We start from the raw sequence: 15,886 nt of genomic DNA, 5'->3' as shown, positions 1-15,886 counted from the left end.
AAGAATAAATAAAGCTATCTCCGTTTATAAATGACAAAGTAGACCTAGAAAACTCTAAATTATTAAATGAACACAAATAATAAAAAATGCATTAAGATAGCAGGTTATAAATTTAATATTGAAAAATCAATATCTGCATAAATATAAACAATAACAAGTTAGAAGAGATAATGGAGAAGAAATCCCCATTTCCATTAGCAAAAAAAAGATATATAGGAATAAATGTATCAAGAAATGTGCAAAATCTAAAGGAAGAACGCTCATAAACACTCCTGAAAGACATAAAACTAGGCTCGAACAAATGGACAGACGTCTTTCGTAGCATAAAGATGTTAATTCTCCCCCAAGTTAATATATAAATTTAATGTGAACCCAATAAAAATACATGTAGTTTTTTCTGGAGCCAGACAAGTTGTCACAGGTTAAGTTCCCTGGGAAGCTGACTCTGAGACAGTGATTAGTGTCCAAGAGGTTAATTAGGGACAACTCCTGGAACCAACAACATAGGGAAGGAAAAGGAAGGGAGGACATCAGGACTGGGCAAAGGGAGAAGTAAAGCTGTGATGCAGCCTCAGAGAAACCTCAGGTGACCCTTTGGGGGGGTAGTTCTTAAGATGGGATAACCCCCCAGAGCTGTCCCTACTTCAGGGGGATGTCTAGGCCTTTATATCCTTACGCCAGTCATTGAATGAAGGGCATTGTAGGAAGGGGTGGTGCCACCTTGGGCAAAGTGGCTCTCTTTGGCTGCAGTGTTTCCAGGGCTGGGGTTGAGCCTTTCCTTCCTGAAGGGTGACCTGAGTAGTGTGTTGCAGCGTCTATCACAACCCACTCCTTAACACTGTGTATTAGTTATCTATTGCTACGTAACAAATTAGCCTAAAATTTAGCAACCTAAGCAAACCGAGAAGGTGGCATTTGAGGAAGACCTAAAAGGGAATGAGAAAGCAAGCCATGTGGATATCTGGAGAACATTCTAGGCAGAGGGAACAGCAAGAGCAAAGGCCCTGAGACCATGGTGTGCCTCATGTATTTGAGGAACAACAGAAGGGGCAGGAAACTAGGGAACCAGCCCACGGAAGGGGTTCTCAGCCATTGAATTGGATTTTGAACTGAGCTGATTTTCAGAGGTATCGTATGTGGGGTGACAAAGAGAAGAGTCAAGGATGATGCCATGATTTTGGCCTGAAGAACTAGAATAATGGAGTTTCTGTTTACTGAGATGACAAGAATTACTAGAGGGTAGAGCACGGTTTGGGAGGTGATAATAAGTTTGAGGTGCCTGTGTGTGTCCTGTGGAGATGCCAGGGAGGAGGTGGATTTACAAGCCAGGAGCTCAGGGGAACCTGCAATTCCCAAGCGTGCCAGGCGATCTTAAGCTTCTTTGCCTTTAGACATCCGGATCCCTGTGCCTAGAAATCTCTTCCTCTAGGAAACTTCTAGTCATACCCATTTTACGTGCTACCAAGGAGGCCTTCCTGAGACCCTGCAGGCACAGTTGACCACTCTCTCCTCATGTTGCCAGTCTCTACCTCTTTTTGCCTCTTCCTTGTAATGTGCTTATTCTTTACTTCACCTAGCATGTATTTACTGAGGTGTCTATTATGTGTGCTAGGCACTGCGATAAAATAATCAGGCAAAATGCCCATCCTTACAGTCAGGGGTGCAGACAATAAATAATATTCAAGTAGTGATAAGTGCTATAAAAGCATGTGAAACAGCATGTGGGGTGCGTATCGAGCACTACTTGAGAGAGTCTGGTCAGAAAGGTCTCTCTGCTGAGGTGATATTTGAGAGAGCCCTGGAGGAGGTGAGGGGATTGAGCCATAAAAGACCTGGAGGAGCCACCAGCACAGGCACAGAGAACAGCCACCGTAAAGCCCTGAGACAGGAAGGAGGTGATGTGTCTCCAGCAAGGCCATTGTGTCTGGAGGACTTTGGGAGGAGATAGGTCAGACAGGTGGACCAGGCGATGGAGTGCCTGTGGATTTACTCTAAAGGTGAGAGGAAGCCACGGGATGGTTTTGAGCAGGGATTGGTATGCTCTGAGTTGGTTCAAAGAGATGATTATGGCTACTGTGTAGAGAATAGATGGTGGTAGGAGTAGGGAGACTCGCAGTAGTCAGGGCAGGGGCAGGTGGTGACAGAAGAGGTGGTGAGAAGTGAGTAATGAATTGTTTGCAGGGGATAAAAAAGGGAGGAAACAGGAATAAAACTTTTATTTTTGGCTTGGGCAATGCATGTGGATGTCCTATTGAATTACCGTCTTGCTGTTAGGTTTAGAATATGAAAATCCAGAGTTTGTAGCGTGGTAAACTGTCCTGCATGATCTTGCCTATCTCTACCCTCATTCCCTGTCACCCTCCGCCTTCCCCACTAAAAGTCAGCTAAACTAAGTCAGCGCCTTGTCACCTTTCCGCATACACGCTTCCACCAGCTAAAACACTACCTCCTCAGAGACCTGCATCCACCAGCCCCGTTATTTTCCATCACAGAACTCTGATTTTCCTTTGTAGCACTTGCAACAATTTGTAATTAAATGAACATGCAAATATATAATCCCTGTTCCCTCCAGGAAACTGTAACTTGCAGGGGAAAAGCGCTTTTTCTGCCTCTTTTTCCCCTAGAGCTTACACAGTGCCTGATGCATAGTGGGTGCTCAGGGCACATCTGTTAAGTGAGTGGGTGCCTGGGAGAACTCAGTCAGTGAGGTGATGGTAAGGGGCTAGGAGACATTAGAGTGTCCCGAAATGCTGTCCAGGCTCTGCAGATGAGCAGTGTGCCTGGACTTTATTCCTTTTTGAAGTGTCAGAGGACTAATAGCAGTCATTTATTTTAAAAAATAAGTATTATACCTGGGATGTCTGAAAAACTTCAGTCATTTTAACTTCTGAGCTATATAGATGCCTCAGGATAGGATGCTTTTCCTTCACCACTGGGTCCCTGGAGCCCAGCACAGTGATACTTAGCAGTGCAGGACTGTGACACACACTGACTAATGCTCATTCATTCTTTCTCTCAAGGTCAACCTGAAGCGACCGTGTCCTTTCTGGGCAGAAGATGGCCATTGTTCAATAAAAGACTGTCATGTAGAGCCTTGTCCAGAGGTAAAATCAAATTTTTAAAAATTGAGAGAAGAAATGCTTTCTCTTAGACTTTTAGATAAGCACGAACTATGCATTTTAGGCTAATGTCAAAGCATTTGGACTTGTCATCAAGTTCATATGGTCTCAGCTCTCTTCTTTTTAACCAGATTACAGAAGATTTATTCTGTACTTGCCACCAAAATGGGTTTGTAGACAGTCTTGTATCCAGTGGTGTTGGTGACTGGATGTGGAAACATAGTCTGATTCTAAAATGGAGGCCTGTTCTAGGACTGGATCTGCAGTTGGCTCTTATTTCATGCTTCACTGAATCTGCATCTTGTTTCATGGGCAAAGAAAATGCTACTGCACCTTAAGTTACAAATTTAGAGTGGGAAATAGAGTGCAAAAACTTGGGAAATTCAAGGCTTGGAGTTAGATCTTCCATTGGTCTTGTTACATTGGGTGGGGGGGGAAAGGGCTGTACTTGTTAGTAAGGGAAAGCTACATTTTAGACTTTGTTTTTTGACATCTAGCATAATTAATTATATCCCTCTTCAACTGTAATTAGTTATTTCCATTTTACTTTTTGCTTTTCTCACCTAACCAGTAAGTCTAGTTTTTTTGCCTTTAAAAACAGGAAAAAAAACATCTGAACCAATATTGTTTCTAAACGGAAAATTTTTAAAAAAATTATTTACGTTTTCCTTTAAGAATAAAATGTTTTAACTTTTTAGTTTGAAATAATTTGAGACATACAGAAAAGTTGAAAGAGTAGTACAAACGATTCCCATATACTTTTTAATCCAGATTCCCCAAATGTTAATGTTTATCAAGTTTGTTTTATTATTCCCTCTATATGTATATATTAATATTATTATTTTTTGAACCATTTAGGTATGTAACCAACATGATGATCTTTTACCCCTAAATACTCCAGTGTGTATTTCTTTAGAAACAAGATTATTAACCACAGCATAATTAGCAAAATCAGGAAATTAACATTTCTGCAATACCAAAGTCTACTCTGTAGACCTTAAGCACCCATTGCCAGTTGACTTAATAAGGTGTTTTCAGAGCAGCAGTAGCAGCAACAAACCTTCTGATCCAGAATCGTGCCTTGCATTTGGATGTCACATCTCTTTAGTCTTCTTTTAATCTGGAAGAGTCCCTCAGTATTTCTTTGTCTTTCGTTGTCTTGACTTTAATGAACTCCCTCCCGCCCTTCCTTCCTTTTTTCCTCCCTCCCTTCCTTAAAATACACCAGTTATTTTGTAGAATCCCCCTTATTTGGGGTTTTCCTGGTCTTTCCTAATTATTAGATTAAGGTCATGCACTTTGGGCAGGTACACCATAGAAGTGATGTGTCCTTCTCAATGCCATATCAGGAGGCACGTGATGTCGTCTTGATCATGTGGTTATGGTGGTGTTTGCCATATTTCTTCATGGTAAAGTGGGAAAATTTTTTGAGACTATGAACTATGAAAATATCTCATTTTTTATCATATTTTTGCCATCATAAGTTTTAGCATCCATTGATGATTCTTGCCTGAATTAATTATATGATAGTTGTCAAATAGTGATTTTCTGATTCCATTTCTTCTACATTTATTAGTTGGCATTCTACTGCAAGTGAGAGCTTTTTCTTTATTTATTTTATGTTTATGTCAATATATATCGTTACCATCATGTTTTTTATAACAGCTTTATTGAGACATACTTCACATACCATAAAATTCACTCATTCTAAAGTGCACAATTCAGTGTTTTAGTATATTACAGAATTGTGCAACCATCACCACTATCTAGTTGTAATGCATTTTCATCACCCCAAAAAAGAAACCCCTGCCCATTAGCAGTCACCCTGTTTCCTACTCCCTCCTCCTGCTGGAAACCACTAATCCACTCTCTGTCTCTACGAATTTGCCTATTATGGACACTTCATGTAAATAAAATCATACAATATATGGTCATTTGTGACTGACTTCTTTTGCTTCGCATAATGTTTTGAAGGTCCATCCATGTTGTAGCATGTATCAGTACTTCATTCTATTGCTAAATAATATTCCATTTATGTATATACCTCATCTTGTTTATTCATCAGTTGATGGACATTTGGGTTGTTTCTACTTTTTGGCTACTATGAATAATGAATAAATATCCAGGCACAAATATTTGTGTGGACATATGTTTTCAATTCTCAAGTATACTTTGGAGTGAAATTGCTAGATCATATAGTAACTTTAACTCTTGAGGAACTGCCAAACTCTTACCATTGTGCTGTACAATTTTACATTGCCTCTAGCAATGTATGTATCATGGTTCCAGTTTCTCTACATACTTGTCAACACTTAACACTGTCTTGTCTTTTATTTTAGCCATGCTTACAAATGGCATCTCATTTTGGTTTTGATTTGCATTTCCCTGATATCAAGCATCTTTTCAGGTGCTTATTGGCCATTTGTATATATTTGTCAGAAAAATGTCTATTCAAATCCTTTGCCCATTTTTGAATTGAGTTGCCTTTTTATCGCTCAGTTGTGAGAGTTACTTGGTTTTGCACAATATGTGTTTCTAAGTTTTTTTTTTTTTTTTGCGGTACGCGGGCCTCTCACTGTTGTGGCCTCTTCCGTTGCGGAGCACAGGCTCTGGACGCGCAGGCTCAGCGGCCATGGCTCACGGGCCCATCCGCTCCGCGGCATGTGGGATCTTCCCGGACCGGGGCACGAACCCGTGTCCCCTGCATCGGCAGGCGGACTCTCAACTACTGCACCACCAGGGAAGCCCCTCTAAGTTGTTTTTATGTTAAAATAATCATTTATTGTCTACAGTGGATTATCCTCTGTAGTCTTAAATTTCTAATAAGAATAAATGAAGGTGTTTATTTGCATGTAAATCCCCAACATAAGAAATCTAACATAAGTATTTAAAAATTTCTGTCTATTCCCTTCCCAGTGTCGTTCTCTTTCCTTTCCTTCCAGAGATGAAAACTATCCCTTTATGTTGGTTCTTTCAACTAATGTGAGGATATTTGTATTTCTCTCTCTGGGGAAAATTCAGTAGGCGTTTCATATTGAACCCAAACTTGTCATGATACAGAGTTACAATTTGCATTCTATAACTTGAAGTCTAATTTAATCGTGAGGCTCACTTAATTTTGTAATTTGCAGATTGCTTCATATTGTTAGTGGCAACAACTAGGTTTATTTCATGTTTGATTTTAGTTATTAACTTTACATTTATCATTACTTTTTAAAAAATATTTATTTACTTGGCTGCGTCGGGTCTTAGTTGGGGCATGCAGGCTCAGTAACTGTGGCTTGCAGGCTCTAGAGCGCAGGCTGCGTAGCTGTGGCGCGCAGGCTTAGTTGCCCTGTAGCATGTGGGATCTTAGTTCCCCAACCAGGGATCGAACCGGCATCCCCTGCATTGCAAGGCAGATTCTTAACTATTGGACCGCCAGGAAAGTCCCCTATCATTACTTTTAATAATTCTTTTTTGTGATTTTTATGTTATTCGTGATGATCATCTGTGGTGCCTATCCCCATATTTCTCAATAGCCTGTATTAAGATTTGCTTAAGTCAGATTACTGCATTCAGCATCAAACCTTTTAAAAAGCTGCTAGTACTTTAGTTTTAGCATAGTATACTTGTTAGAGGACAACAGTAATGAGAGGGCATTTTAATAAGTATTCCATATTTTAAGTTCAGGGTCTGATAACTATAACTGCTACATTTGACTTGAGTTTTATACTTTTCTCTCTTCTACCTTCTGTTAGTGGTGCTAGAAAACACTGAGATGATAAAATATTGGCAGCAAGTAACGTTTTAGCTATATGATATTGGGGGGAAATTTCTTATCAATTATTTACATTCTTCAGCCTGACAGAAAAATATTTATTCTGAATATTTGACTAAACTTTATGAAACATGAAAAAGTTTTAATGGGTAATTTGCAATTAATTTGATAGCCCATAGATTCAAATGTTGGAAATCATTTCCCTGGGTTGATCAGAGGATCAACCTGGGATTGCCTCTTTCAGATATGATTTTTGCTCGATTGTGTTTGATAAACCAGCTGTAATAATTCATAGATTTATTTAAGCCTGAAACTAATTATTGGTTTTACAGAAAAGAAAGACCTACGTGAAGTTCTTACATTGGTAAACCCTAGATTACCTAGATTGGTAAGCCCTAGGTTAATCATATGAGCCAAGGAAACTTTTTTTTTAAATCTTATTGACGTGTGGCTGATCTACAATGTTGTTAATTTCTGCTGCACAGCAAAGTGACTCAGTTATACGTATATATACTTTTTCATATTCTTTTCCATTTTGTTTATTTTATTTTCTATTTGTTTTTGTGGTACGCGGGCCTCTCCCTGCTGTGGCCTCTCCCGTTGTGGAGCACAGGCTCCGGACGCGCAGGCTCAGTGGCCATGGCTCATGGGCCCAGCCGCTCCGCGGTTTGTGGGATCTTCCCAGACCGGGGCACAAACCCGTGTCCCCTGCATTGGCAGGCGGACTCTCAACCACTGCGCCACCAGGGAAGCCCCCATTTCGTTTTTTCACAGGATATTGAATATACTTCCCTGTGCTGTACAGTAGGACCTTGTTGTTTATCCATCCTATATATAATCATTTGCATCTGCTAATCCCAAACTCCCAGTCCATCCCTCCCCCACCCCCCCTTCTCCTTGGCAACCACAGGTCTGGCAAAGAACTTAATCTTGCTTTCTAGTATTAACTCAAAAGTATGTAAATTTCAGATGTCAACTTAGAGCAGAAATTTAAATTAAGCATAATATATTTCAAATAATTTTTAATTCTTAAAAAGTTTCTGTGGAAAGAAAATTTATGGAAAAAGTGATTTCGCTAGGTTTTTTTTTAAACCTAAAAATTATGTAACCTATTAATTACTGCATTGAGAGTTATTAGAGCTGATTTTGACACTCTTTGTTTCAGTTTTCTATACTGTGATTTACAAGTCTGTAAATTGGGATAGTTGTTTACCTTTCACCTCAGGAGGTAGTATGAAAACAGAATTTGAATGAATGTATATTTTCTCCTCATGGACTAAAATAAAATAGCCTTTGAATTAGAACAGTGGCATTAATAATTCATGAAGAAATCTCAAAAATTGAAAATATCATTTTCTAAATTGTTTTCGTTCTTCTTTTAAGAGTAAAATTCCAGTTGGAATTAAAGCTGGGAGTTCTAATAAGGTGAGTCACTTTTCTTCATTAAATATTTCTGCTTTACAGAGTGAAACTTGTCCCTTACTGCTTGTTGTAGTTGCTGAAGAGAACCATGATGTGGTTAGTTAGGAATGGACACATTTTAGTCTGAGAATCCCAAATCCTTAATTTTGTAGCAAGCAGTGAGGTGTAGTGTATTCTTTACAATTAAACTATATAGCTTCTTTTGAAATACTTTAGTTGTTTTTAGAACTTCTAGAATAACTATAAAGTACTGTAGTCAGTGTCAGTTTACCTAATCAACAGGCATTTTGTCAGGCATGTATTTTTATTCTTCTGTTTCAGCTGTTTTCAACTATTTCGGTCATATTCAGGATTATATTGTATAAGAGTAAACAATTATCAAGATATTTTGAGCATAGTACTTTTCAATGGCATTAAAAGGTTATCCTTTTCCTCTTATGGGGTATGTCATAATCTACTTGGCCATTCATATGTTTTCAAATAACAGTGTGTTTCTAGCTTTTCACTATCATACATATGTAATAAAGATCATCCTACCCTCTCTCTCTGCTTCCCTATGCATCCTCTCTCCATTTTCTTGTGCTCTCTACCTTTGCAGTCTTTGGTTTACACTCCCTCTTTTATTTATTTTTGTTTCAGATCTACAATAAATAGTATAAAGGCAATTGAAATCCCTTCTGAACTCCTTCCCAATCCCATTATATTTCCTTCCTCCCTAGAGCTAGCCACCTTGCTGAAGTTGATGTCTATCCTTCTGTGATACTTTTTATATTGTATTATACATGTATCCACAAGTAATATATAGATCTGTTATACAAAGTTTAAAACAATTTTTAATATTATATTTTGTATTTCTTTAAGTTAAAAACATTTTTTTTTACTTTACATTTTTACGTGGTATTGTGCTTTTGAAATTTTGTCTCTGCTAATATATGTAGATTTTGTTAATTTTAATAGCTGCAAAATATTCAGTTGTATAGATATTTGTATAATTGTGTGAATAGCCATTCCTCTGTTGATGGACATTTCAGTTGTTTTCAGGTTTTTGCTATCACAAACAATGACGCACTGGCATCTTTGTCTTTCGTCGAATTGTGCACATATGTAAGAGTTTCTCTAGGTCTATATTTAGAAGTAAGATTGCTGGGCCAAAGGGGATGCCTATCTCAACATTACAGGAGAGTACCAAATAACTTTCTAAAGTGGTTTTGGTTTTTGTTTTTAAATGTTGCTCTGGATATGGATTCAGCAGTGGGACTGCTGGCTCAAGGGTTTATTCATATTTACAGCTCTCCATAAATATTGTTAAATTACTTTCCCAAGAGGGTCTTCTCAGTTCACATCATCACCAACATACCAATGCAAATTGCTACATTTTTAATGTCTTTGCTTATTTATTAGGTGGAAATTTGTGACACATTTTCATTTGCATTTCTTCCATGTGTTAGGGATTCTGATAATAGGATGTATCTATATTTAGTATACATCATCATTGACAAACTGACTCTTCTGCCAATGGAACCTGAAATAAAGACAAAGGTAATAATTGATACTAAACTTACATATTATGAATTTCTTTTCAGTACTTGAAAGTGGCAAACAATACCAAAGAATTAGAAGATTGTGAACAAGCTAGTAAACTGGGAGCAATTAACAGCACATTAAGGTAAATTTCATTTTAGTAGTATTAAGAAAATATTCCCTTGTTTAATTTATTTATGATAGAAATCTTTGGTTTTTCTTGTGATTTTGATTAAACATTAAAGTTTCAACTAATCTTTGAAAGGAAAAAGTTACTCTTTATCCTAAATTTCATGATAGCTTTGCTTCCTCTTAGCTTATTCGTTCTGAAATTTCTAAGTCATCAATAATGACTATTAAAAAGGAAAAATTTAGGTGATTTCTCATTTAGCAGGGTTTATGGGTCCATTCTTCCTGATTATTATGGGAAAAGGAACTTGAATCTCTTAGTCTTTTTAAAATAGTAATTCAATCTATATGTTACATTTTGAACGGTAAAGGTTTCTATTAACATAACTGTTAACGTTTCATAGATTTTTTTTTTCTGTTGACTTTATTTGCTCTAAGTACAAACCTGCTTTTGAAGGCCAACACGAGTAATTTGTAAGTGGTCTCAGATTATGCAGTGTAAAATGACTGAGCAGATCTGTAGTTGTGAGTGGGGAAGGGAATATTACAGAAATTCTTTTTAATTTCCCTGTTAAGATTTGTAATTATGTACTATAATTGTTAAAGACAATAAAGTTAGTAGTTTTATGTATCTTATTTATTGATGAAAAATTCTAATATATAAAAGTAGAAAGGATAATATAATAAACACCCATATATCCTCTACTCCAAATGAATAAATGTTAACATTTTCTACCATGTTTATGAGAAAAGAGAAATGCCAAAGATGAATTTGAAATCCCCTATGTTTATTCCCCAATCCTGTTTTCTTCCCTTTTTCCTTAGAGATAACTGAATTTGGTATGTATCCGAGTCCATGTTTTTGTTTTTAATTTATATATATATGGTTTGTGTATATGATTTTATTTTTCCTTTATGTAAATGTGATAATTAACATTCTGCAACTCTTTTTACACTGCACATTTTGCTTTCTAGATACATCCATGTTAGAATGAGACAAATCTCTATGTTTTTTTAGCTGATAAATGGTTTTCATCATATAAATATGCCATATTTTGCTTATCTATTCCCCTACTGATGGCCATTTAGGTTGTTTCAAATTTTTTACTTCTACAAATTATGCCACCTTGAGCATCCTTGCTAATGTTTTTTGTATACACTGGAAATAAAATTGCTGAACCCTAAGCTTGCCCTCTTGCAGCTGTTCTTCATATAGCCTGGTGGCTTTTCTAAAACACTTGTGTGGCTATGTATGGCCTCCAGCACTGAGAACTTGCTTTGTTCTCCACATCCTTGCCAAAAATTGGTAATGTTTGATAAGTGTGGAATAGCATCTCATTTTTCCTTAATTATATTTTGTTGATTATTAGTGAGTTTGGGCATTGTTTCCTCTTGTTTATTGGGCATTCCGGTTTCTTATTCATTCAACAAACGAATGCCTACAATATGCCAGGTGCTATTCTAGGATTATAGCGGTGTAAGTGGGAAATAAATTCCAGCACTCCTGCAGCTTAATCCTAGGCAGAGATGTGCAAGAAACAAGTAAAGTTAGTGCTAAGTAATAAAATGATGATGAGTGCCAGGCAGAAAAATGATGCAGGGAAGAGTGAGAGAGAGGGCTAGGGGTGAAGGTGGTTGCACTGTTTTAAATTGTTGGTCCAAGAAGGCCAGAGTGATAACAGGCAAAGCGCTCATGAAGGCCTGAGTCATAATATGGCTGCCTGGGCATGTAGCGGGTGGGGAACAGTATTCCAGGCATGAATAATGGTTAGTAAAAGGCCCTGAGGCCAGAGCTTGCCTAGACTGCTTGAGGAAGCACAAGGCCAGTGTGGCTGGAGTATAGTGAACAAGGACAAAGGAATGGAAGACAAAATCAGAAGATGCTAGGGATGGGAGGGGGCAGGAGTAAGGTGAGGTGGAGATCTTGTAGCATCTTGAAGACACTTATTATGAATATTGCTTTTAAAACTGAGTGGAATGAAAAGTCACTGGAGGATTTTGAGAGTGTGTGGGGAGCCAGGTGTTATGTCGTGGAAGCCTGCTTTATGTGGTTATTGTAGTAATCCTTGTAAGACATGACAGTGGCTTAGTTTAGGCTGGGGTGATGGCAGTGGAAATGATGAGAGGTGGTCAGATTCTGGATAGATTTTGGAGGTAGAGCTGAGAGTATTTGCTGAAGGATTGGATGTAGGGTATGAAAACAGAGAGGAGCTAAGAATGATTACAAGATTTGGTTGTAAAAAAAAAGGAGCTGCCATTTATTGAACTGGGGGCACCTACCAGAGGAGCAAGTTTGATGGGAAATTTTAGTTCAGCCTTGGACTTGTTAAGTTTGAGCTGCCTGTGAAATGTCCAGCAGGCAGTTGGATATACAAGTCTCAATTTCAGGGGAGGGGTCTGGGCTATAGATAAAATGTGGGAGTCATTCAGTGAATGTGTGATATTTAAAAACCATAAACCTGAGTGAGATTACCAAGGAGAGAATATAAATAGAGAAGTGATCCAGGGACTGGGCCTTAAGTTATCATAAGATTTTGAGGTAGCTTGCCTGTTAATAGTCTTTGCTATCTTTTCCTCCATTGGAGAAGGGGTGCATTTTAAAATTATTCTGTAGGCATTCTTCATATAATCTGATAATAATTCTTTGTTGCCTGTATGGGTTGTTAGGGCTTGTCTTTTAATTTTGCTTATGGATTTTTGTTGTTAAACTGAAGTTATTAATTTTTTAAACTTTTAAGTTTAACACACACATAATAAAGTATACAAATCTTAAGTATAAAGGCCAATTTAATTTTACAAAGTAAACCAGCTCTATTAGTCACCATCCAGAACAATATACTTGCTACCCAGAAGATCACATTATGTACTTTCCTAGCCATTACCACCTTCCAGAGTTAATCATGATTTTGAGTTATGTTAGTAAAGATTAGTTTTGCCCATTTATATACATGGAATAATATAGTGTGTATTCTTTTGTATCTGGCTTATTTTATTTAACATTATGTTGAATAATATTATGCTGGATGTCTTGGCCATTTCACAAAATATTTAGGTGGATATTTGCTGGTACATTTGGCATGCATTTCTGTGGCGAATATACCTAGGAGTGGAATTAAGAACTGCCAAATGGTTTTCCAAAATGACTGTACCAAAATACATTGCCGCTAGTAGTAGTGTACAGGAGTTCCTCATTCCACAGCTTCTCCGACAGTCGGTAGTGTAATTTTTAAACAGCTTTATGGAAGTGTAATTGACACACAGTAAACTGCACCTATTCAAAATGTACAATGTGATGTTTTGACATGTGTACATTCACAAAAATCAGCACAATCAAGATGGTTATGTCTGCACTCCCCAAAGTTTTCTCATGCCCTAGTGTGATCCCTCCATCCCATCCCTTCCTGTCCCTGTTTCCCACTTCAAAGATGACTACTTTAACTCACGGCACTGTCTTGATAGAAAACCCTAGGTTAAGCCCAAGAGATTCTTCTTTAAGTACCGTGGCATCCATCTGCATACTGACTTTTTTTTTTTTTTTTTTCCATACTGACTTTTAGAAAAGCTGGACTAGATGACCTCTAAGGTTCCTTATAACTTGTTTATAAACCAAACTGGGCCAGCTCTATTAGCATTAGGTTAACATTCCATATCTTTTCTGCTACCATGGCTTTAGGCAAGGGTTAGATGAAACAATCCAGAAAACTTCATCAAATAAGTGTGCTGAAAGTTCCTCTAAGTTAGTCATATTGCTCATAAGAAAATAGGCATTTATATCAAAATTGCTTTGTTCTTTACTATTTTCAGCAGAAGACTTATCTGATTAAACATAACTGTAGTTATCATTTTAGCTCTAACTAGAGCTTAGGCATTCTTGTTTTATGGCATCATATATTTCAACTGAGTCACCTATGATATAAAATTTTCCATTAACTTTTATGAAGTTATATATTCCCATAGGAGAAAAAAAGTCCCATGGTAAATTGAATTGGAAATTTTTATTGGTAAAGTTGTTGTAGTGCGGCCAGCCTTATATACTTCCTGTAGTCGTTATGCTATGCAGCAGCTTCTCAAATACAAAATAAATTATTGGCTATGACAGTACCACATTTATGAATACCTGATTTATACTTGGTACGTCATTTTATTTTTTTTTGCCTCATTTTTTTTCCTTTAGGGAATAAAGATGGTATATATGCTACCATCATGTATTTAAGACAGAGAAGGTCTGAATATAGGTTAAAGTGAATATAGGTCAAAGTTTATTTGAATGAGTGTAGTTGTTCCTTTATCAGTCCTCCAGGTCAGAAATCTTGATCATAGGACTTCCCTGGTAGTGCAGTGGTTAAGCATCTGCCTGCCAATGCAGGGGACACGGGTTCGAGCTCTGGTCTAGGAAGATCCCACATGCCGCGGAGCAGCTAAGCCCGTGCGCACAACTACTGAGCCTGCACTCTAGAACCCACGAGCCACAACTACTGAGCCCGCAAGGCACAACTACTGAAGCCCACGCACCTAGAGCCTGTGCTCTGCAACAAGAGAAGCCACCGCATTGAGAAGCCCATGCACCACAACAAAGAGTAGCCCCCGCTTGCCGCAACTAGAGAAAACCCGCGCTCAGCAATGAAGGCCCAATGCAGCCAAAAATAAATAAATAAATCTATTTATTAAAAAAAAGAAATCTTGAACATAGATTTTGTTAAATGTGACATAATGTGTAAAATGAATGATATACTGTGATGAAAGTGACATTGGTGTTTCTAGGGAATAGCACATTGGACGGAAGATCCTAGAAATGCATTTTTTAGTATTTTGGGTTGTATAAGTAGAGAAGCAATTTAAATTAAAAGAATTATGAAAGTAAATTTAATTCCTACTTTAGGAAAAATAATACATAGTTAACTACAATTTCTAAGTCAGTTAAAAAGACCAGCCTGAATTTCGTGTTTAACTACGTCTTATATATATTTGTAAGTTAGTTTTCTGGTCAAAGTAGTTATCATTGAACTAGGGCTAAAATAGTTTTAATATAGTTAAATATAAATCACTCACAGAAATAAATATGTCTTTCATATAACTTGTTTTAATCATTCCTTCATGTGACTGCTAACTGAATTTGTAACACCATCTAATTAATAAAGACGTGATCTCAGATTATCTATTTTTAGTACACTAGAATACAGTGTTAAAGTTTTCAACTCCAGATTTAATCCTTTTTCTTTTTTATTCCTCCTTCCCGTAGTAATCAAAGCAGAGAAGCTTTCATTGACTGGGCAAGATATGATGATTCACAGGATCACTTTTGTGAACTTGATGGTAATAAAAGAAACTATTGTAATTACATTATTTTAACTTTAACCCTTTTAAGACCCTTAAATCAGTGAAGTTACAGTCAGAGTTATAGCTTAAAGACACAGGATGTTGTATGTGGATCTTATTATTCATAATGGTGTTTATTGAGAACCGATGTTCCAGGCCCTGTGCTAAGTGCCTTAAGTACATTATTTCTTAGCTTTACAACTACCCTAATAGGTGTGTATTATTTTATATCTGGGGAAACTGTCTCAAAAAGACAAAGTAACTTGCCCAAGATCACACAGTAGCAAGAGGCTGAGACAGGATTTAATCCGAGATCTGACTGAATCCCAAACCTGTCTTCTTTCCATTGTGACACCCCACCTCCTATGGACCTCTAATTCAAGCCACTTAGTTATAGGTCTGTGACCATGTTATAGAAATGTTCACACTCGAATTAGTTGGAGGTCTCAACAAACTAACATAAAGACACCTTCCAACATCGTGGAGGACTCTAATTTGACTTCCCCACAGCCCTCTTTCCAAGAGTCCCCTGGAATGGAATAAATGGTAGTTCAGTAGTAACTACCACTTCTTTTAACAGAAAATAATTGACGTGACTCAAAATTTTTTATCTATAGGA

At 37.3% G+C, this 15,886-nt stretch overlaps 1 protein-coding gene across 6 annotated transcripts in view; it reads left to right on the top strand.

The window, feature by feature from the left end:
• ERO1B (endoplasmic reticulum oxidoreductase 1 beta) overlaps window positions 1–15,886 on the top strand; it is an 81,511-nt gene that overhangs the window by 16,719 nt on the left and 48,906 nt on the right. For all 6 annotated transcript variants that reach the window (XR_003796937.1, XR_003796938.1, XR_003796936.1 and 3 more), the window contains exons 3-6: window positions 3,021–3,104; window positions 8,263–8,304; window positions 9,885–9,967; window positions 15,191–15,264. Coding sequence is in view for 2 of the 6 variants with exons in the window: in XM_029244553.1 (XP_029100386.1) it covers window positions 3,021–3,104; window positions 8,263–8,304; window positions 9,885–9,967; window positions 15,191–15,264 (283 nt within the window). In the remaining 4 variants the exon portion in view is untranslated. The remainder of the gene's footprint in view (window positions 1–3,020; window positions 3,105–8,262; window positions 8,305–9,884; window positions 9,968–15,190; window positions 15,265–15,886) is intronic.

This window comes from Monodon monoceros, unplaced genomic scaffold, assembly GCF_005190385.1.
Source record: "Monodon monoceros isolate NGI ecotype Baffin Bay Population unplaced genomic scaffold, NGI_Narwhal_1 Super_Scaffold_4, whole genome shotgun sequence".
In the NCBI taxonomy this organism is placed as follows: domain Eukaryota; kingdom Metazoa; phylum Chordata; class Mammalia; order Artiodactyla; family Monodontidae; genus Monodon; species Monodon monoceros.
Note: the sequence above shows the minus strand (reverse complement) of the source record. Positions and strands in the feature narration are given on the sequence as shown.